Source organism: Podarcis cretensis, assembly GCF_951804945.1.
Source record: "Podarcis cretensis genome assembly, chromosome: 3".
Classification (NCBI taxonomy): Eukaryota; Metazoa; Chordata; class Lepidosauria; order Squamata; family Lacertidae; genus Podarcis; species Podarcis cretensis.
This window is the reverse complement of record NC_137172.1, coordinates 81769101-81791087: the sequence shown is the minus strand read 5'-3', so window position 1 is coordinate 81791087 and position 21987 is coordinate 81769101. Positions and strand designations below refer to the sequence as shown.

Here is a 21987-nt window from a genome sequence, read left to right as displayed (position 1 = left end):
CTTTTGCGTTGCTGTGCTGTAAGCACCTGGAGGAAAATAATTAGTACCTGCGTTACAACCTAGCTGATCCCTCTTCGGTTGCTGCTGCTGCTCTGTTTGGAATTTGGAGAACTGTTGTGTTCAGGACTGAATGTGAGAATTTATCAGAGAGCAAAGATCAGGATCTCTAGCCCCCTTGCCTATGTGTGCTTTTATTTTGAAACAGGGCAGTGCCTCAGCCGCTGATGACACTCACAGCAGTGACCAGGCCCTTCAGGGGAGAGGTGACATGAAAGAGGAAGCACAGTTGCCTTTATCAGAGCTCAGAGCAAGGAAGAATAAAAAGAAGAAACCAAGAGAAAAGGTACCGGCAGATGCAGAATGACAGAGGGAAGGCACTCTTAATCCAGGCGGTTTCTCTCATCTCCTTCCATTCATGGGCAGGCTTTCTAAAACATGCCTACTTTTGGTGCCCTCTGTCAGAGACATCATCAGCCTTTCTATAGTTTCAAAGAGAATGGGCCATGGGGTAGCTGACCTTCAGCCGGAGGGGAACAATGGGCCCCACGGATTTCTGTGTCTCCATTTGCTTAAAAAAAGTGTAATAGTAGTAGTAGTTGCTGCTAATATCATCACCAGCTTCTGTGAATCCCTCATGCCAAGTGAGAGACCTGAAGAGCCATATAACCACTTTGACATGTGCCCCCCCAGGTTGACCATGGGTGATTGCAGCACCCAGCCTTAAAAGGATTAGCTGCTCCTGCTCTTAACCATGGGGAGGTGGTTTGGGTCCAGACTTCACATGAGCAGACTGCTGCTCAAAGGATGCTCCACAGAAGAGGTGGAGGCAACCTTTACTGATTCCTTCTCCAGTGTTCCTCCTGCTGACCTGCTCTGGAAGGTCAGGGGACCTTCTGGAAGTTATTAAAAGTGGCATTGGAAGGGGAAAGGGGAACTGGTGGAAATTGCCTTCCTGTAGTGGGGCCCTCCACTGGATCAGAGGCCTTTTAGCAAATGAAAGAAGCCCTTTTATTCACAGAAAGGTATTCTTGGGGCCAATTATTCTTTAGTATGTGTTGAAATCTAGGCAGATAGTGGGTGCTGCAGAGCCTGATGAGCAGCAAACAGGAATATTGATTTGAATGAATGAAAACAAGTCCATATGGCAGCCACATTTGCGCCAATGCATTTCATCACTTCAATTGGGCAGTGGTAGCAAATGTAGCAGGAGAGATAACATTTGACACGTTATTTTGACAATTTTATTGGGTTGTTTGAAGAACACAGTTAGCTTTGAATTTGGGTATCACCTTAAAATGGATATTGTGTGAAACAGTCTGATCCTGAAGAATGTGGAATGTTTCATATGTGTCCTCAGCAAAGTTTAATTAGACCTTGTTATGGAATATGGGGAAAATGGGGCTTTTTGTATGCCAATAGATAAGTTATCATGAGTGCTACATTTGCACTCATGGAGAATGAATGTGCTGGAATAAATAGGTTTTTTAAAAAAATGCTGTATTTTTAAAAACAAATCAGGTTTTGGCACTCTCTGAACCCACATCACCAGCTGATCAGCAAGTGCCTCCTAACCCACAGCAGAATTTGCCAAAACGCAAGAGCAAGCGCCGCTGTGCATCTCCTCCACCTCCCCACGAATTCAGAGCCTACCAGTTGTATACACTTTACCGTGGAAAGAATGGGAAAATCATGCAGGTAACTATGCACTTTGTAATTGGATTAACAGGCATGTACACTCTTCAGAGGGTAGGGGACAGAAAAGGATTTAAAAGTTAAATATATTAACTTTCTGTCTTGTGCCTTTGTGGGCTACCCCAGCCCGGAAGCCTCTTTCTGCCTGAATGAAGGATGGAGGGGTTTGTGTGTATGTAGGAACCTCTGACTTCTGGGTGGCTGGAATGTAGCCTGTACAAAGTTAAGAGTCACATCCATTGCTCTGCCTGTTTTTGCCTCTGGTACATAAGCCCCTACGTTTCCCCTGAGGAAGCACAGTCCTTGACCTGAAAAAGGTTCACCAACTCTTTTAGAAAGATTACAAGCGAACAAACTTACATTTCCAATGAAGGATACTTCCTGGTTTTAGGTTTTTGTTTAACAAGAAGCTGGAGGGACTACAGAAGCTGCGTTAGCACAGCTTTAATAGAGCATCACAGAGATCTGATCGTAACTGTGTGAGCTTAAGGAGCATACCTGGTAGCTTCTAAGCTGTAGTCAATGGGAAATGCTGTGGTTCTACCGTAGACTCATTTTTACAGCAGCAGGTCAAGCGAGCTATTTGTTTAAACTATTGGCTGTAGTTGTGCTTTTCTTAAACGGCTAATATCTTTCCATTTTTCTCCCTAAACGAATAAAGGCCCTCTGTATACTCTAAATGCGAAGGATGAACTCTTGAGAAAAAACGTCCAGGCAAATTTATTTTATTTTCATTTCCTACTGTATAACCTGTATATTTGTTTTCTCCCTGGAGGCTCCAAGCAGTACTGTTTGTTGTGGTTGCTTTGCTGTCCTTTGAGCCAATCATAGTTGTTATTAAGATACAGGGGATGTGTTGTCACAGTTGTTTTGCTTCTTGCAGGCACCAATAAACGGATGTCGTTGTGAGCCACTGATAGATAAAGTAGAGAACCAGCTGGCAGCCGCTGTGGAAGAAATAAAAGCGGAGCTTGTTACAGCACAGGATAAGATGAACAGCAAACTAGGTCAAATGGAAAACAAAACTCAGCATCAGGTAAGGAAACATTCCATGGACAAAGTATTTCTTCACACACCAGGAGCCTGATTAAAGCCTATAGGGCGTGGGTTGGTCTGTGTCAGGAATGGGGGACCTATAGCCCGTAGACTATACTCTTGGCCCAACAGGGGGTCCAAGTTGGCCCGGAAGCCATTTCCCCCAAATCATACCCACCTGTTCACCAGCTGATGTCGCTGGGTCAACTGATATAGGCAGGGTCCCATTCCCTGGGAGAACACACTGGCGTATCAGAACCTGCAGCTTATCCTGTTGGTGAGCAGAGGGTGCAACCCTGTTCCATGTTTCTCTTCCCCACCTGTCAATCACCTTACATCAGAACGACACCAGGTGATGCAGACTTCAAAAAGCAGGGTGAGCTGATTGAAAGCCCTTTTGCAAACAGCTCCACGCTGCTCTTTGAAAATGAGGTTGTAAAGAATAGTGAGGGGCTGTTTACAAAAGAGCACTGACTGTCACTAGGCCTTCAGGGGTTTGTCCATCTGTCAGATTTGGCGCTCCTATGGGTGGGGAGACACAAGGATCTGGCCTGCCAGCCAGAAAACAGTTCTCCACTTCTGGTCTACTTGTTACAATCTTCAGGTGGAGGCTGCTTGAAACTCATAAGGTGGCAATCTTTTCTATGTGGCTGTTGCCCCATGGAGTAGCCAGACCTGGCCTAGCCAGACATTAGTTAATTGTATTTCTGGAGGGGCTGCAATGCAGGACATAGTGGCACTACTTTCCTTGCCAGGCATTCCTGCACTGAGCAAGAAGGTCTGAAAAGCCTTGGGAAGCAAGCAGGGTTTAGAATTACCAGAAATCAAGGTATCACCTTGATCATTTGTTTATTGTGTCACTCCTTAGAGTCATACCTGCAGCCAACTGAAATAACCTGCAGTGTTTTTAAAAACACTGAAAGGAATACTTTTATTCACAATGTTTCCCAAATGCCTTTTCTGCTGTCCTTTTTAGATGCAATTTTTGCCCTTGGTAAGTTAAATTACCAGTAGTAAAGTAAGTCAGCCTATGCATTGTTGTCATTTCTGCTGTGCTTTCCTCTTTTATCACAGCTCCGCGTTTTAGACAAATTGATGGCAGAGAGGCTGTCAGCAGAAAGAACAGAGTGCCTTCATCGTCTTCAGGAGCATGCCGAGTTGGAAAGGCATGAAGGGGAGAAACGCCAGGTAGATTAGAAAATAAGTATCTCGTGGAGCATATAAGACAATGAGGAATCTGAAACTTTCCATTTAAGATACACAGAAAAGAGCGCTTATCTAAAGAATGACAAGCTATTTTAAAAAGAAAATTATCTGGTTATAGTGAGATACATTTTCATTTTGAGCAGTCATACAGTGGTGCCCCGCAAGACGAACGCCTCGGAAGACGAAAAACTTGCTAGACGGAGTTTTTCGTTTTCTTAGCCGCTTCGCAAGACGCATCTCCCTATGGGCTTGCTTCGCAAAACGAAGCTTGCCCCGCAAGCTCCGGGGATAGCGGGGAAGCGCAGCACATCTTCCCCGCTGTCCCCAGACCCCTTTTGAACCAAGGGGCGGCAACGGGGAGAAGCGATTCTCCCTGCTGCCCCTTCCCTTGCTTTAAAACAGGTCCGGGGACAGGTCCAGGGACAGAGGGGAAGGCGCTCGGCACTTTCCCTCTGTCCCCGGACGGTCTCCATAGGAACGCATTGATTGATTTTCAATGCATTCCTATGGGAAACCGTGCTTCGCAAGACGAAAAACTCGCAAGAAGAAAAAACTTGCGGAACGAATTAATTTCGTCTTGCGAGGCACCACTGTAGATAGCTTACTTGGGTGGTTGGAAATAAGCCATTTAAATATGTTTCTTGACGGCAGCTTATCCATTTCAGTGATCTTATGTAAAACCTTTTTGCAAGATGCTTAAACGATCCCATATTCTGAGGAAATATCTGCTTCTCATTTGATTTTTGTGGTGTCATAATTTGACTGCCTTTTGGGTAGCTAACATTTGAACTTCCAGTTTTAGAAACCCAGCAGGAAAATGCTTTCAGAATGTCTCTTAAAACTTCTATTTCCTTACATAATAAGAAAAAAAGTCAACAACCCTGTGCATTGATGAACATGGGGGTGCAGTAAAGGTAAAGGACACCTGACTGTTAAGTCCAGTCGCGAATGTCTCTGGGGTTGTGACGCTCACCTCGGTTTACTGGCCAAGGGAGCTGACGTTTGTCCGCAAGCAGTGGTTGGTTACATTATTAGATCTGATCTGGGAGGTTAAAAACTTCACGTAGGTCAATATATTTTTTAGCCAAGCAGAAGGATGAAATATAAAATGATTAAAAAGAATGCTCCTGCTTGCTATCCTCAAGAGTCTTATAATTGTTCTGACATTTTTATGGCTCTAATGCAGCAATAATAATCTTACAAGCAATGTCCCACTCCTCCATTTTGGTAGAATAAGCAAGACTGTATCTCCAGACATACTGCGCTAGCAATTAATAATGGCTATTGCATATACTTTGGTCCTATCACAGTACTACAAATCATGGTATAATTACAGTGTTCCAGGCATACACCAATGCAAATGTTCCATTTCAGTGTGCAAGAGTGCAGATCGGATCCATTATTGCTAGGGTCTTTCAAAGAAAACATTCATTATCCCAAAGCTAGATTTGTAAACTTCCTTACTATATAGGACGCTAAGTTCTCTTTTAACTCAGTAGATCAGGCTGCAACAATAATCTAGCATGCATTTAGCTGCTAAAACTAATACTGTCATTTGATGGCCTCTGATTTGTACATGGGTTTTTCCCATACAGATATCGTTGGTGGGGGAACTGAAAGCTTGGTGCATGCTAAAAATTCAGAACCTGGAGTTGAAGCTTTCTGGAGACTCTAGATCTTCAAGGCCAAAATCAACTCTGTCTACATGTGAGTCACTCGCTGAGACTTTGGATACAGAGAACCTTCCTTGTACGAAGGACTGTAAAGCTAGCCAAACCCCACTGCAGTCGGATGGTTCACAGCAACATTCTTGCACTGCCCTTCAGAATAATGTCCCGGAAGATACTGGAAGAAGTAGAGTGCCCACAACAGAGCAGAGCTTTGGGAAGCAGTATTTTGTTGTTCAAGAAGCCAACACTCCAGGTATCTTTTTGTTAGTAGTTTCTGGAGGGGAAAGCTATGCTAGAGTATTGTGGCAAAGAATCTGTAATATTAGGGAGCACCCCCTCCAATGCCATCAGATCCTCTTCCACACTGATCAGACACATTTTGAATTAGTGCTTATCCCAATTTGGTGATGGCTGGTATTCCTTGTCTCTGGTTGAGACAATGAATACTGGAAAGTGGTTGAGAGAATGAGCTATGATTAGTCATGCGTGCACCCCCTTAATAGTGGGTCAGAGGTTCATCACTCCTGCTGTAAATACTGCATTTTACGCTCCGTAAGACACACTTTTCCCTTCCTAAAAAGTAAGGGGAAATGTGGGTGCGTCTTATGGAGCGAATGCAGGGGGGAGGCAGGCAGGAGAAGCCCCAAAAGCCGCACACAAGCTCCGCATGGCTCTTGCGGGCTTCTCCCCAGGAGGGAGAAGGGACTGACACGGCTAGTCAGTCGCTTCTCCCTCCTCATAGAAAAGCCCGCAGGAGCCGCACGCTCCTTAAAGGGTGCGCGGCTCCTGTGGGCTTTTGCGGGAGGTGGGGGTATTGCCATAGCCGCACACAGCCTCTCCCTGCCGGAGGGGCTGCACGCACCTTGGCAAAAGCCACGACAACGAGCGGGATGGATCCAGCTCGCTGTCTTGGCTTCCTCTTCAGCCGCATGCAACCTCTCCAGCCGGGAGAGGCTGCCCACGGCTATGGCTTCTTTAGCCCTGCGCAGCCTCTCCTGGCTGGAGAGGGCTGGGGGGGGGGGAACCTGGGCTTCCCTGGCAGCGCCGAGATAGAGGGTCAAAAGGAACCCGAAGCCTCCGGAGTGCAGCGGGAACTCCCGCCGCGCTCTGAAGCCTGGAGAGTGAGAGGGGTTGGTGCGCACCAACCCCCCTCTCTCTCCAGACTTCCAAGGTAGGCGACTGAACGCACCTTGAACGGCACCTTGTTTTAGAGGGGGAGAACAAGAAAAAAAATTCTCCCCCTCTGCACAGTTTCTCCTGCCGCTTCGCTGAAGGGGCGCTGGGCAGAATTTTTTTTTCTTGTTCTCCCCCTCTAAAACAAGGTGCGTCCTATGGAGCGAAAAATATGGTAGGTCTGGGAGCTGTATTGATACATCACCCAGGAACTATATGGAGGGCAGATTGTGATGGTGGCTTCACCCAGTGGTATATTTTGGGTGAAACAGACACCACACCCAAGACCCTCTGTTACCAGCGCCACTTTCAACATTGGGCCACTGGTCTCGGATGTGGTGTCTGTTTCACCCAAAATATACCACTGGGTGAAGCCACCATCACAATCTGCCCTCCATACGGCAGAGAGAGGAGCAAGCTATATTGGAGGGCCAATGCAGCTTGTTGTTAAAACATCCCATGACATCAGCAGAACATGATGTTTCACCGACATAGCCAATCATCTACAGCTAAGGCTGGGCAGAGAGAGTTGAAGTAATTTAGCACACAGTTGGGCATTCTTCAACACCTTCAGTACAGGGGGTAGTCCTTTGAAACAATCATAGTATTCATAGTATATGCTAGCGGCAGAGGGACTCAAGAGTGGCTGTGGTTTCTTGTGAGGTACCACTGGGTAAAAACCACCATCACGCTCTGGCCCTCATAACACAGAGGGACCATGCAGTCAGGCAGCTTCTTTAAACTGTACCGCTGAGGGGTGCACAGCTGCCTGTGCTCCAGCTGCCTTCAGACAGGCAGAAAAAGCTCCAACTACTACACCTCCCCTCCTCAGGGGGATGGGGAATTTCCAACATAGATCAATCACCACCAACCAAGTGTACCACATAATCCCATATGTCTTAGAAGATAAGACGAAACAATGTGACTATCGCTGTGCGTACCCAATCGAAAACACCCCCGCCATAGCATACCCATTCCTTCAAAACTAAGGAAAATCCCCACAATACTAAACTAGGAGAGGCCCAAATATCCTGGAAAATACACCACCTTAAACAATCTAGCAGTAAAAGCAGTAGCCACTAGGCCTTGGACCAACTTTGAAAACCACCTCCTGACAGCAGAGGGACATGCCATGGTTTCCACAAGATACAAAATACTAGAATCTCAGAAACCCCCTCATCTCAATCAAAAGGGGGCACAACATAGGCTACAAAATAAACCCCGCCTGATGGATTAAAGGAATGTTTAGATCATAGTTTAATCCATCTCAGCCAAAAGAAGGGAACTCACCTTGAAACCTATCTACAGATGGTAGCTGGCAATGATACACCCAGGAACCTCACCAAAATGCTGGAGAGTCTGCACCTCCACATGTGGTGGGAATGCCCCAAAACCCAACCCTTTTGGACATCAGTCCTACAAGAAATATGCAAAATAACTAAGCATTAGAAGCCACCCCAGAACTGGCCTTATTTAATATTTTCCAAGGCAATAATGCTCACACTATAACCCACCTACTCTCAACAGCCAGGAGTGAACATGGACCACTGATACTAAACAAACTGAAGCTAGCATGGGCACAAATAAAAAAGGATGGTTTCACCCTGTTGTGGCTCCCCTTTATTACACACACACAGCCCAACAAGAACCCACCGACAGCATATGAACTGATATGTATAACTTGACCCAACAACTCCTCCACCTCACACATGCCAACAAAACTCATTGCAGTCAACTGAAGGCAACCAACCATGCCCTGGAGTCCCCAATCTCCCTCACTGCCAATGAAAACTAGTAAATGAACAGTAAGAGAACCTACCCACATGACACTGGCACAAAAACCTTACACATACACTATGTAAAAGAATGAAAGTTTACTACCCCCTCCGTCCCCTCCTAACCTTATACTGTCTGTAACATAAGTGTATAACTGATCTGAAGAAAGAATACTATGAACGGAAAGCAGAGACACTGAATGTACTTTTGTAACCCAAGAAAACCTTGAATAAAAACATTTTTAAAAAAAACAACAACTCATAACTGTTCATATTTCCTTAGTTACAGGAATAGAGCAACAGTTAGTTGGTCCTGGCCCAACTCCCGCTGCAGTTTCTCCTCAAGTTGTAAGGCCCAAAGACAAAGCAAGTTTCAGCAGATTGAAACAAGAACTGCCACCATCTGAATACTCAGGCTCCAAATTGAGACACGCAAAGGTACAAACTGTTTCCAAGACCCCTACCGAATTTACAAAGACTGAGGTGGAGAGAGGAGGCTGCTTTATAGATAAAGGAACTCAAACAAAGAGGTCTGGCAGAAGTGGTCAGTTGAAGCACAGGCCTCAGCAACATGCAGGCACCCACTCTGCAGAGCAGCAGCCGCCACCGCCACCACCTGCTGTCTCTGGAGGAAAAGAGGTCAACCCTCAACTTGCAGGCACTTCTCAAGCTCTGGAAATCACACAGTACTTTTTTGAGGCTGTATCCAGCCAGATGGAGAAGTGGTATGAAAGGAAGATTGAAGAAGCTCGGAGCCAAGCTGACCAGAGAGCCCAGGAAGATAAAGCACTCCTCAAAGAACATATAAAAAGTTTAGAAGAGGAACTCTATAAGCTAAGGACTAAAGTGCAGAAGGAACATTAGCATTTGCCTGCTCTCATGAAGTGTTGCAAAGGAACTGGTAACTTTCACAAACAGCAATTAAGCTAGTTTTATTGGAGTTTTATTGGAATTTTACACTTCTTGGGGATTTGTGGCCTTTCCAGATTATAAGGATTTTTGCTCGTGCATTGCTCACAAGGAATGCAGATTGCTGCCCTCCAAGTAGCACTTGTTTTGTACAGAAACCGCGTTGAATTTTCCTTCCCCTGTTAAAAATGTTTCTTTTATCCCCATACAGTGTGCCAGTGGTGATAGTATAATACAGAACCTAGTTGTGTGGCTTTTCAGTGCTGATGATACAGCTCTCCAGTATGCCTGTGCCATTTTTATGAATCTTGTAAAGTTTTATTTTATACGTATTTAAGACATGTTTTTGAAGCGAAGCATTCTCTAGCTCTACCATATGTGCTCATGTATCTTTTTGAAAATAAAAGAATTAAGCGCCCCAAATTAGCAAGGCTACCTCTTCCTCCTTCACAGAACTGCATTGCCATTTTATGAATCCTATGGGTTCCCCTACCCCAATACAGATAGAGTAGCTTGTACGGGGAACTGTGTGCTAACAGGTCATGCGAGTGATTTTCAAGTCCTATCTAACACTTTGTGCTGCCTATGTGTACGTTTGTCATACCGTTTGACTGATCAGCTTTTGGGATGGAGGTGCTGAAGTTTTAGCCCTTCCAACCAAAAAGCTAATTGGCATACTTGCAGCCAGCAATAACATTATATATAGCTAGATATTAAATTCCTAAAAGTTAACGCCTTGTCCTTGTATAGTGATGGCCAACTGGTGGTCTGTGAGCTAAATATGGCCTTTTTAGCTGGGTCCTGATGCCCCGGCCAACTTCTAACCAAGGTGTGGTACCTTGTTTCACTCAAAGGAAAAAAGACACTGCTAGATAGTAGCAACATGTTCTTCTGGCCCACTAACTGTTATTTGGAGAATAGAATGGTCATTGCAACTACAGAAATGGGCCGTATTTCCTAAATTAGATTCTGTCTTCACTGCACTTGCCTCACATGAATTTCATCTTTAACAAAAAGTTTTAAAACTTGCCTTAAAGTTTCTATATGCACAATTGGCCGTTGATGGATTGTGTAGTCTCAAGTCTTCAAATTATACTGTTATTCAGCCTTACTTTATTTTTAAATATATATTGAGTGCTGTGATATGTGTCAAGAGGTGTTTTTTTCACCCGGGGGGTGGGTGGTAAACTTTAAAATTAACATTGGCATGACACTTAGGCAAAAACAGCTATTACTTTTTAAAGTTCAACAGCACAATGCAGCTAAAGAAATCTAGTGTATGTAAGCAGACTTGCATATATGTTTTGCACATCTTAGTGAGGATGCAATATATTAACATTGTATGCCTCTGGATGTGCCCGTGATTGTGCTTTGCTAGTCCTATTATTGCACAACTAATGCTGAATTGAGGCCAAATCTGTTGTGATTTAGAAATAGTTCTCCAGGCACAGATCTTATCTCTCATGTAAGAGTATAAACATTTTGAATGAAGTCCTTAAAGAGAGATGGTTGTATACAAAAAGTACATAAAGATCTTTATACACAAAATCTCAATCCAAATACTCTACATTTTTTACATTCATGTGCTTCTATGGTCTAAATCTATGCTGCCCAAAGTGGGGTATAATTTAAATCCTACAATGAATTTAAATCCGATAATCCATAAATCTATAAGCTTATTAAATGTGCTTAGGTTATAATTTGAAGGTGGTGGTGTTGGGCTGTGTGATATAGCTAAAAAAACAATTTTTAACACCAAAATCCATATTTAAGGTAGGCCAAACAAGCTAATAGTGCACTATCACAAAGTAAGTCTGCAGGTTTTTGAGTTCTCCAAAACTCTTTGTCAGGTTAGAACTGAGCAGTGGTGGAAAAAAGTTGGCTGATGTTGAAGACATAGAACCTGTTATCTCACCAGTCTTAAAATGGAATGGAAGGACGTAGTAGACAATGTAACTGAATATCTACCCGTTACAGAATTATAGAGTTAGAAGGGATTCCCCACTGGTCATCTGGTCCAACCAATCCCCTACAATGGAAGAATCTCATCTAAAGCCATCCAACCTCTGCTTGAAAACCTCCAAGGAAGGAGAGTCTACAAGCTCCCATGGGAGTCTGTTCCACTGTTGAACTGCTCTTACTGTCAGAAAGTTCCTCCTGATGTTTAGTTGTAATCTCCATTCTTATAACTTGAATCCATTGTTTCAAGCCCAACTATCCAGAGCAGGGAAAAACATATTAGGTTGCACTAAGCCTGCTGGAAACAAGAAGCATAACTGACTATCCTCCATCTCTGGAAACACACAGAATGTCTCATCAAAAATTTACTAAAGGCTTCCTTCATTCTGTTCATTTTGAGTATCCCATTGTTTTTAGACAGGTTTAGATGTGTATGGGTCACTCTCTGGGGGTTTCTATGCACTTCAGAAGTGTTAACTGCCCTCAGAAGTGTCAAGAGCAGCACCTTAAGAACAACTACTTAAGATAGCGCACACCTCCCATATTATTACAGACCTAGTTCAGAACTAGAAATCTCCCTGTGTTTCAACCTCTTATGAGCGGCTTCCCATCACACATGAACCTTAAAAAAAATCTCAACACTCTCACTTATAGCAGTGCTAGCTGCTTTGTTTAAGTCTACTTACCAATAAGGGAGTCTGCACAGAAATCAGTTTGGTTGTGTGAGAGGTCCTTCCATGGCAGTCTTTTGAGGGAGACACACTGAAAAAACACATATTGTGTTCCACCATCAGTGAATGATCAGACTATGATTTTGCCAGCTTTAGTGTTCTCTCAAGCTCTTCAAGCTGTAGGTTGCCCTGAGTGATCATCATCCTAATTGTATCCTGCAAAGCAGAAATTATATACTTAGTAGGCACATGCAAAGGCAATATGCATTCATACACTGAATCTGTTCTATTTCAACAAATGTTTTATCAGTCTATATTTACATCCATAAAATTCGCAACTAATGATCTCACCCCAAAGGCTGCTCTACATATTAGGGCTACTCCTAGAGGGCACTTAGAAAAGCCTCTGCTTATGTTACATACCAGAAAGATCTTTCACATAACAAACAATACTGCATGTTACGGCTCCTCTCCTGAAGATCTACCATGCTAAAATGGGCTCAAAAGCAACAACTTGTGTTTACTGTTTTCTAGATATGTTTAGGAAGCAAAGAACCAACAGTTGCACCAGCATAAACTTTTTGAAATGGGAATGCAAGATAAAGTTTCTTGGTCATCTCCTAAGTGTTCTATGATTGCAGTTAATTCTTATTATATTTTACACCATCCTTCCTCTGAGAGGAGCTCAGGGCTGAGTACCACACACACTAACTGCAAATGAACAGTAATATAGCATTAAGAGAATCTGACAACTATAGCAGGTGAGGCATATTGTGTTAATAAAAACAGTCACTGTTCTGCAGGGCCTAGGATAAACAGACATATCTTGAAAAGATGCCAGAATACTGGCAGTGTGTGTGGCAAATGAATCTCTATGACAGGGATGGGGAACCTGACCTCAACAGGCAACAATAATAATAATAATAATTTATTATTTATACCCCGCCCATCTGGCTGAGTTTCCCCAGCCACTCTGGGCGGCTCCCAATCAGTGTTAAAAACAATACAGCATTACATATTAAAAACTTCCCTGAACAGGGCTGCCTTAAGATGTCTTCTGAATGTCAGGTAATTCTTTATCTCTTTGACATCTGATGGGAGGGCGTTCCACAGGTCGGGCGCCACTACCGAGAAGGCCCTCTGCCTGGTTCCCTGTAGCCTCACTTCTCGCAATGAGGGAACCGCCAGAAGGCCCTCGGCGCTGGATCTCAGTGTCCGGGCTGAACGATGGGGGTGGAGATGCTCCTTCAGGTATACAGGACCGAGGCCGTTTAGGGCTTTAAAGGTCAGCACCAACACTTTGAATCGTGCTCGGAAACGTACTGGGAGCCAGTGCAGATCTCTCAGAACCGGTGTTATGTGGTCCCGGCGGCCACTCCCAGTCACCAGTCTAGCTGCCGCATTCTGGATTAATTGCAGTTTCCGGGTCACCTTCAAAGGTAGCCCCACGTAGAGCGCGTTGCAGTAGTCCAAGCGTGAGATAACCAGAGCATGCACCACTCTGGCGAGACAGTCCGCGGGAAGGTAGGGTCTTAGCCTGCGTACCAGGTGGAGCTGGTAGACAGCTGCCCTGGACACAGAGTTAACCTGACAGGTGGGCAGGGACACCCTGTTAACCACCTAACATCATTATTGGATTCAGTCATGAGACTGTGCCACTGGAGCTCATACATTCATACATATATACATAAAAAAGTTCAAGGCCACAGAAAAGTATCAGAGCTGTTAAAAACCACCTATCCACTATACAGTCATACCTTGGGTTGAAGTAGCTTTGGGTTGAGCATTTTCAGGTTGCGCTCCACAGCGACCCAGAAGTAACGGAACACATTACTTCCAGGTTTCGCCGCTCGTGCATGCGCAGACGGTCAAAATGATGTCACGCGCATGTGCGGAAGCGGCGAACCACAACCCGTGCACATGCAGACACGGGTTGCCTTCACTTCAGGATGCAAAAGGGGCTCCGGAACGGATCCTGTTTGCATCCAGAGGTACCACTGTACCAGCCTTCCTCAACTCTGGGTCCCTAGATGTTGTTACTACAACTCCCATCATACCTAGCCAGCATGGTCAGTGGACAGGGATTATGGGAGCTGTAGTTCAAGAACATATGGGGACCCAAGGTTGAGAAAGCCCGCAGTATACTGAAGCAGTATTTAAGAGTGAAACACAAGAATATTAAACTTGGTGACATCTGTCTGCAGATGAAGTGCTGACCTAACAAATGCCTTTGGTGCTATCAACATTCTACCTCAGGGGTAGGCAACCTAAGGCCCAGGGGCCGGATGCAGCCCAATCGCCTTCTAAATCTGGACTTCGGACGGTCCGGGAATCAGCGTGTTTTTACATGAGTAGAATGTGTCCTTTTATTTAAAATGTATCTCTGGGTTATTTGTGGGGGATAGGAATTTGTTCATTCCCCCTCCCAAAAAATATAGTCCAGCCCACCACATGGTCTGAGGGACGGTGGACCGGCCCACGGCTGAAGGTTGCTGACCCCTGTTCTACCTGGTCCAATGTGTTGGTTTATGTATGTTTTTATTGTTGTTTGTGTTTGTGTTTATATGTGTTTATTCGAAACTTTAATAAATATCATTTAAAAAACAACAACAACAATGTGGCTCAACTACTCCCCTCCCAATCTACTCTGAGCCACGATTATCCTTTAGTAAGGGAAGGATATAGCACATGGGATGGATTCATTTGAGTATTATACTTCAGAGGGTTTACCACAATGACCAGTTTGGGGTTTTACGTAAGTCAGCCTTGGAAATGCCCATTCTTGAGTCATTTAATCAAATATTCCAAATTTGTCCAGTCTACCGTGGCACCTCTTGCAGGTGAAACACAGTGATAATTATTCCCAGTCATTATGAGGTGTTCTGAACAGGCTGTTTGGAAGTCTCAGAGAAGACATCTTCATGAGCCAGGAATACAGGTTCAACCTTCAACTGCAGTGTACCAAGTCAGCAGAACCAGAAGTATTTCTCACCTCGTCTGTAGCACCTTTGTTTCTTTTGAAGTCTTCCCTTGCCCAGTCCCTGAGGTAAAGGCGATCAGCTTCATTAGGCACCTGACGAACAGCCTTCAGAATTTTTCTATACAACTGAAGGACCTGCTGCCTTCTCAAGAACTGCAAGGTATCAAGAAAAATAAAGGATGACCCTTTTAGTGTTTGCCCAATCTAGTGTTGATCATGCGCTCACATCCTCATGGAAAGGTGTCTTAAACCAAGTCAGGTGACTGATAAAACTTTTGTATTTGTTGTCTATTCCAGGGATGTCAACCTGTGGCATGCTAGCTGGGGTTGTTGGCAGAGTCCAAAAACATCTGGAGGGTGACATGTTCCACCCTTCATCTGCTCTGAATGTCAGATGCTCTCCAGATCTCAAGTAGAGAGATCCCTTTTAACTGGAGTCTGAACCTATGTATATAACCTATGGATGTAGTAATCCCACTGCTTTCTGCTGCAAACCACAGTCTATAAATCAGTTATTCTAACTACCTGCCCTCCCATGTTGGTCCATTTACAGTCATCTATAAAATCACTCCAAAAGTAGAATAAAGGTAACCTTGAGTTTTAAAACATTTGACAGGATCATAAAAATAAGATTCAAACACTACAATGAAGAGGCCCATGTGCGACACAAATCACCACTTACTACACTATGAAAGAAAAATAGTTCTTTTCTGTAATTCAAAACAAATAAATCTTTAAATGAAAAAAGACGGAAGATATGTTAATACATTAATGCGTTCACATGTAAAACGCAATGTTTTCCAAACTACCAGTTACCATACATCCACTGTTGCCCATTCATTTATAAATTGTCTCACTTCAAATATTAATTAAAAAAAATTAATAAGCTTTTGTGTGCAGGTATCTGAAGAAGTGTGCATGCACACGAAAGCTTATACCAGAACAAACTTAGTTGGTCTATAAGGTGCTACTGGACATTTTTATTATTATTATTTTGACCAACACGGCTACCTACCTGAATTTAAAATATTAAGTTAAAATGTTCAGATGCAAAACACACAATGCCACAGGTAAAGCACTCATCTGCATAAGATTTCCGCAAGTACCTTGTCACATATAAATACCACTGTCCCATTTACATGCAGAGTGTAAATGCCTGAGTTACAGACCTGTGACAAGCTTGTGCTACACATGAATGGCCAAACTCATGTGGAGCACATGTTTATAAGGGCAAGCACTTGTTCCCATCTTTGCAAGGCCCACTAGCAAAACAGAGCTGAGGCCTTGTTTACCCAGAAAGTTCTATCAGTTCAACCCGTGTTAACTGCCCTGCTATTCACAGCAACCAGAATGCTAAAATGAGAAAGCGCAGGAGTACAAACTCGTTTTCGAAAAGAAAAGAAACCTAAGTTCTTGGTTTTTTTCCCCATAGAACAAAAATATAGGTTGCTTTTCTATTTCCTACACTCTTGTCCTGTCCACTACAGAGGGTAGGGCAGTAAAAAAAATCTAAGAAGTGGATCCAAGAACAATTCTAGGACATCACCTGCTCATCATCCCCTCTTGGGTCAAAAAGCAGTATATGTTCCATCACCAAAAATGTGAAGAAACAGAACAGAAGCAAGCATGCCTATCCAAATAACCCTTAGATGCTATTGCTAAATGCTATTGCTCAGACGAATATAAATGCAGCCTTAATGGGGTCTCCACCACTCCTGTGAAGTGTGAACATAAGCATGCCATATACAAACTATACTATTTACACCAACTTTCCTTTTCCTGCAGAAAATCAGCTGGCAAAGCTTTTCCTCAGCATGCAAATGCTATGGTGAAAGCAGCTGGAGGAAAAGAGGACAGAGGCTGGTGAAGGAACAGTGGGGTGGGTGGTGAGATGTCCTTTCCCCACCTTTGGGACCCCCTGGGCAACTTACCAACCCTGCTGTACCTGGAACTGGGTGTGGAGAGCGCTGCCCGACTGCTAAAAGGGACATCCTGAGGAAGCTGCTCCCACCTGCCCGTGAGGGCGATCTGGCTGCGACATCTGTCACCCCATTGATCGCCAGGGTTGATTTGGCTGATCTGGCTGGCTAGGCGGGTGTCCCCTTCCTCCCTCACCGCTCCATGTGCGTCCCTCCCGAGGACGACCATCCCAGATAGGAGTGTACCGTTCTTCAGTCAAGGGTATAGCTGCGCTCCCCTGCTAGAACCTCCAAACAAGCTCTTCCCGGAATTTTTGTGGAAGAGCTGTGAGTTTATTTGGGCCCTGGGTGAGAGGCGTGGGGCGGAGAAGGAACCAATCCCGATTTGGCAGTAAAGTTGTAGTATTGTCATATGCAATTGCTTGTTGTTGTTTTTTAAAAAACTGGTTATTCCTTAAGTTGCTGCTATAGCTTCCGTTTCTTGTTCGCAACTTTAAATTTTTAAATTAAGCGGTATAGAAATGGAATTAGTAATAGAAATAATCAACAGTAATGGCTACGCCCCTGACCTAAAGGTAACAAAGCCATTACAGTATTGCCTGCTGCTGCTGCTGCTGCTGCTGTCCCCCGACCCTGCAGTCTCCTCCAATGCCCGGTCGCCAAGCCTCGACCCTGCTCTCTGCCTCGCCGAGGAAAGGGCGAAGAGTCGCCTCGCTGGGGGGCACCTGCCTTCCCTTCCCTCTCTACCTGCTTCAGAGTGAGCGCCGTCGGGGGCAGCCGGGACGACGCCATGACTGAGGCGCGCGCGCGCGCTTCGCTTCGGGGTGGTTCCTTCTCTGCGCTCTGCCGAGGCGCGTCAGAGGAAAGGGAAGCGGAGGCTCCCCCTTCCCCGCCCGGCGTCTCTCTCCAGGCTCTTGGGAAGAACGAGGCTGCGGCGCCGGGCAGCTCCTCGAGGAGGGAAAGAAAAACTCTGCTTCTGCGGGGCGAGCGGCTCAGCAGGCCGCCCTTCGCGCAGGGTTGCAAGGGAGAAGCGCGCGCACTTTGCAGATATTTGGAAAGGACGGCGCAGGGCGGGCCGAGAGCGGCTCCTCCTCTGAAAACAGAAGCCCGGAACGGACTCCTGCAGTCTCGCCGACGAAGCAGCCCTTCCGGCCAGAGCTAAGCGGAGCCCACGTAAAGGGCCGGAGAGAGGGCTTTGAAAGAGTTTTACTCTTTCATGGCAGCGTGAAGCACAACGGCAATTGCTCCAAGCACCTTTTTTAACCTGGTTAGATTTACATCTGCCGTCATCCACCTTTCAACAAACGTTCCCCACGAAAATACTCAAATAAGTGATTTATTTGCAAATCACTTTGCCTATAAGTGGAATATTTACTCACAGTTTCCAGAAGCTGCAACGAAACAAGCCCTCCGTCAGCTGGCAGTGAAACAAACGACCCAAGAAAGGAAAGAACTGTGTTTCCTTACAAATAAGCATCGTGTATGTATAGCACAGGTGCAGGCTTTTCAAATCTGCCTTTTGGAGAGATTCGGTTCACCTGCAGGATCAGCTGAGCTGGGAGCCAAAGCCACATGACGACTCCTCCTCTTGCTCCAGGAAGAGAACACAGAAACACAGAGAGAAAAAGGAAGGGGGGGGGGCAGAAGCTACTGGGAGCCTGCTAAGCCCCAACGTGAGCTCAGGTTAACCCTCATGCAACTAACTGTACAGTATATCAGTATATTACAACACAACAAAAAAGTACTTTCTACAGGCTCAGAGGTACACATGTAAGTGCATAAGGTCCAAGGCTAAGTATTGCAGTTAAGGTGACATAGGCCTGTGCCTGAGAGCAAGCTTGAAGTTCTAACTCTGGTGACATCACTAGTGGCCCTTTTTAATCAGTGAAAGACTGCTTCCATCAGAAGTTAAACAGCTTTAACAGTACAGAGATTTTCTTTACCCTATTGCAACACAACTGAACTTGTTAAAGTAGGAATAAAAGGCATCTTCCTATTTTTGTAACATCCTTTGGAGAAAGCCCAAACCTGCATATCAGAATGGTACATCACTCTTCCCCGTCCCCTATCTTGTAACAATATGCTTATATCTCCTGTTGAAAAAGACTAATTGGCCTGAATTAATCTGCCTTTATAGATTAATTTACCAAGCGGTATTCACAGCAGATTCTATTTTCAACACTGATACACATTTTTGCATCATTTAGGTTTTGATAATAGTGCTATGTAACTTCTATTCAAAACTTTTTTTAAAAAATAGCAGTTATTTGTATTTGCTGATAGTAAATTGTTTAATCAAAATTAATGCAGAAGTTGCTAAGTATGAATTTGGGGCATGATTTATCAACTCCTTTCCTACAACTTTGTTTTTCTTTGATAAATCGAGGAAGGTTGAGGGGGAGGGACTAATCCAAAGGAAAAATTGGGCATAGATATCACATCATTTGAGCATCTTTCACTCCTTTCACTTTGGACATTTCCTATGAGCTTTCGCTTGCTGCCCAATTTTAGCACTGCTGATTCTATTATCTAATTAGGGTTTCTCAGTTCTGCATCAACAATCAATATTTGGCTTGCAATGCCAGCATTTTATCAAGCTTCTTATGCTATTAATCTCATGTATTTTCTCTCTGTAATGCTTAAATTCTAAGTGAATGTGCCCGAAGACTCGTCCTTAAACATTAAATATTCTGTGTGGTTATCCAAAGGGGCTAACTTAAGTCACCCCTCAATGTGACAGTTGTTTACAGAGAAAACTATGGTGACAAAATTAACTGTCAAAACATAGAAATCAGGCTTGGATTTTCCCTCTGAACAGAGCAAAACAAAGGGCTCCGGGTCATCCATGTAGCTTTCAAAATTATTTTCTCCAAGAAGGCCTTAAGTGCGTCTTTTAGGATAACGTCATCAGCCCAAGCTCTTGTCCAGCTTCGTTTCCCTGGAGCTGGAGACAAATGCATGGAGCTCTTTGACAAATGCATATCAACAATGGTTGGCTTTTTTCTTTTTAGGTCTTCTATTATTGTTTCCCTGGTACTGAATTCCTTCTTTATCTTCTGTAGAGAGAGAGAAGGGCAAATTCCAAGAGGCCTTGTGATCGATCAATGGACCCATCTTTGTCCATTCTGGAAAGAAGATGGAGAAATCTGCATCTGATGGTGAACATGTTTCTTTTATGGGCTGTGCAAGCAAAGCACACATCATGTGATGAGTGCTTTTCCTGGAAGTGGTGGGGAGGAAGCAGACCTGAGGTCACAGCAGCGCAGGAAGGTCAGGCCCACTCAAGACCAATTCTATTAAGTTCCCAAGATTCTTAATATAGAATCTTAATATTCCAACAAATAATGGACACCACAATTACAAACAGCAAAACATTGTTTATTAGTAATCACGACTGATGCATAGCTTTTGCAATGAAAAAAGTTGGGGGGGGGCAGGGAATAGGAGACGACAGAAAGAGCCTTGGGCATGCTTTCAGGATACTAAAATGTGTTTATCACTATTTCCCTTGAACAGAGGGCAAAGTTCACAGTGTAAAATGATAACACGGAGTCTTTCTCTAAAAAAACTACTCTTCCAGCATTATCATAAAACCAGCAACTGTTCAGCGACAGTTTCAAGTATTCAAGTAGGATTTGTGGTTGTTGTGGGGTTTTTTGGTTGTGTAAAATTCAACCCTTCCTCCAAACACAGGGTCCCACTCACATGTGACCCAAAACAGACAAGTATTCTTTAATTATGGTTAATCATTCTAGTTGCAACTTCCTCTCAGAAGGAAACTAGTTTCTTACTACTATAGAAAATAGTCTTGGGAGCCACTTATTTCTTAGTGATACAGAAATAAGAATAAATTATACAAAGAGTAAAAAATACAGGAGATGGTTTTCCACTGTTTTCAGATATAGGCAAGAAAGTGAACAGTCTTTTAGTTCATCACGGTTTGCATAGTCTCCTGCACTGTTAAGGGGGAAAATGCATGTTATGTTAGTGTGTAATTTCTGGCCCGTCTGAACAGCAACTCAAATTTGCTGACGACCTTTGCCATTAACTGCCAACTATATGTTCCCATGACATGCCAAATTCTACACGTTGTCTGAACCAGTCACCAGTTCAAACCACTGCCTCAGTGCGTCACTGAGGGTCTCTGGGAGGGTATTCACATCTCTCAGAATGATGTAGAAAGGAAAGGGAAATTCCTCCATGTATGACCTGATTTCTGGCAATTCCCCTGGGCCTTTGAACACAGGTACTTTAATGTCCAAGATGGAATCCTGTGAATTAAAATGACAATATCAGATACAGGACTACACAAGTAGCATTATGCAGCTGGGATCAATGAAAAAAGTTACCTCCCTCAGACCTCATCTCTCACCAATCTCCTGAAGGAGTCAATTGATTATGTTTTCAAATGAGTGGATCGTAGCCTTTGCAGACAATCCTAACAATAGTTACTGAAGACTAAAGCAGGAGGTCACCAAGGGAGAGAATATTAGTGCTGATTTCAGGGCTGTCACCATATACTACTTATAGCTTTTTTTACTACTCCATGTGGTTTTTTTATAGCATAGTCTCCATGCACAAATTGCTGCCTGTGATTGGAAATAAACTTAGCACAGTAGGAATACTAAATGCCAGTATTGTGGCAGGGAATGTCAAGACAAAGATGCTTGCAGAACTTTGTTCCTTGATCTAGAACCTGCAAAGTCAGGCTGAGAATAACCTGAGCTGGACCTCCAATGGAAAGGGACTTGTCGCTTTCCTCACCAAGGTGAGAGGCAGAAGAAGCTGGATTTAAATATCAAAAAAACTATTTTGCAGGAAAGGTAGTCAGCAATTAACTCTGGAAGTTTGTAAACATTAGGCAAATTTTCTTATTAGCAAAACGAATGTTGAAGGCAAGAACCAGAAATAAGTGCAGATGAAAGTAGATTTTTCCTAATAGTATGAAACCTCAGCTCCCAAATCTATGGTTGGCAGGAAGCTTGACCAGTTTAATAA

At 44.0% G+C, this 21987-nt stretch overlaps 3 protein-coding genes across 16 annotated transcripts in view; 1 reads left to right on the top strand and 2 right to left on the bottom strand.

Annotated features, from left to right (window-relative positions):
• Positions 1 to 9883, top strand: part of ANKRD6 (ankyrin repeat domain 6) — a 65276-nt gene extending 55393 nt beyond the window's left edge. For all 12 annotated transcript variants that reach the window (XM_079971070.1, XM_079971078.1, XM_079971077.1 and 9 more), the window contains 6 exons: positions 206 to 343; positions 1519 to 1695; positions 2576 to 2728; positions 3802 to 3915; positions 5529 to 5856; positions 8841 to 9883. In XM_079971070.1, coding sequence (XP_079827196.1) covers positions 206 to 343; positions 1519 to 1695; positions 2576 to 2728; positions 3802 to 3915; positions 5529 to 5856; positions 8841 to 9415 — 1485 coding nt within the window. In that variant the 3' untranslated portion in view covers positions 9416 to 9883. The remainder of the gene's footprint in view (positions 1 to 205; positions 344 to 1518; positions 1696 to 2575; positions 2729 to 3801; positions 3916 to 5528; positions 5857 to 8840) is intronic.
• LYRM2 (LYR motif containing 2) lies at positions 2397 to 18046 on the bottom strand. 3 transcript variants are annotated; one of them, XM_079971096.1, is made up of 4 exons: positions 17737 to 18046; positions 15083 to 15223; positions 12106 to 12306; positions 2397 to 2639 (listed from the first exon to the last, which is right to left on the bottom strand). In XM_079971096.1, exons 1-3 carry the CDS (start codon positions 17779 to 17781, stop codon positions 12226 to 12228), a joined length of 267 nt encoding a protein of 88 aa, XP_079827222.1. In that variant the 5' UTR covers positions 17782 to 18046; the 3' UTR covers positions 2397 to 2639; positions 12106 to 12225. The 3 variants fall into 3 exon arrangements, with proteins under 3 accessions (XP_079827222.1, XP_079827221.1, XP_079827223.1); XM_079971095.1 differs by lacking the exon at positions 17737 to 18046 and adding an exon at positions 17002 to 17081; XM_079971097.1 differs by lacking the exon at positions 17737 to 18046 and adding an exon at positions 16617 to 16676.
• Positions 18047 to 20346: 2300 nt separating this feature from the next.
• MDN1 (midasin AAA ATPase 1) overlaps positions 20347 to 21987 on the bottom strand; it is a 91949-nt gene continuing 90308 nt past the window's right edge. The window contains exon 102 of the mRNA XM_079971098.1: positions 20347 to 21260. Within this exon, the coding sequence (XP_079827224.1) occupies positions 21072 to 21260 (189 nt within the window). The 3' untranslated portion in view covers positions 20347 to 21071. The remainder of the gene's footprint in view (positions 21261 to 21987) is intronic.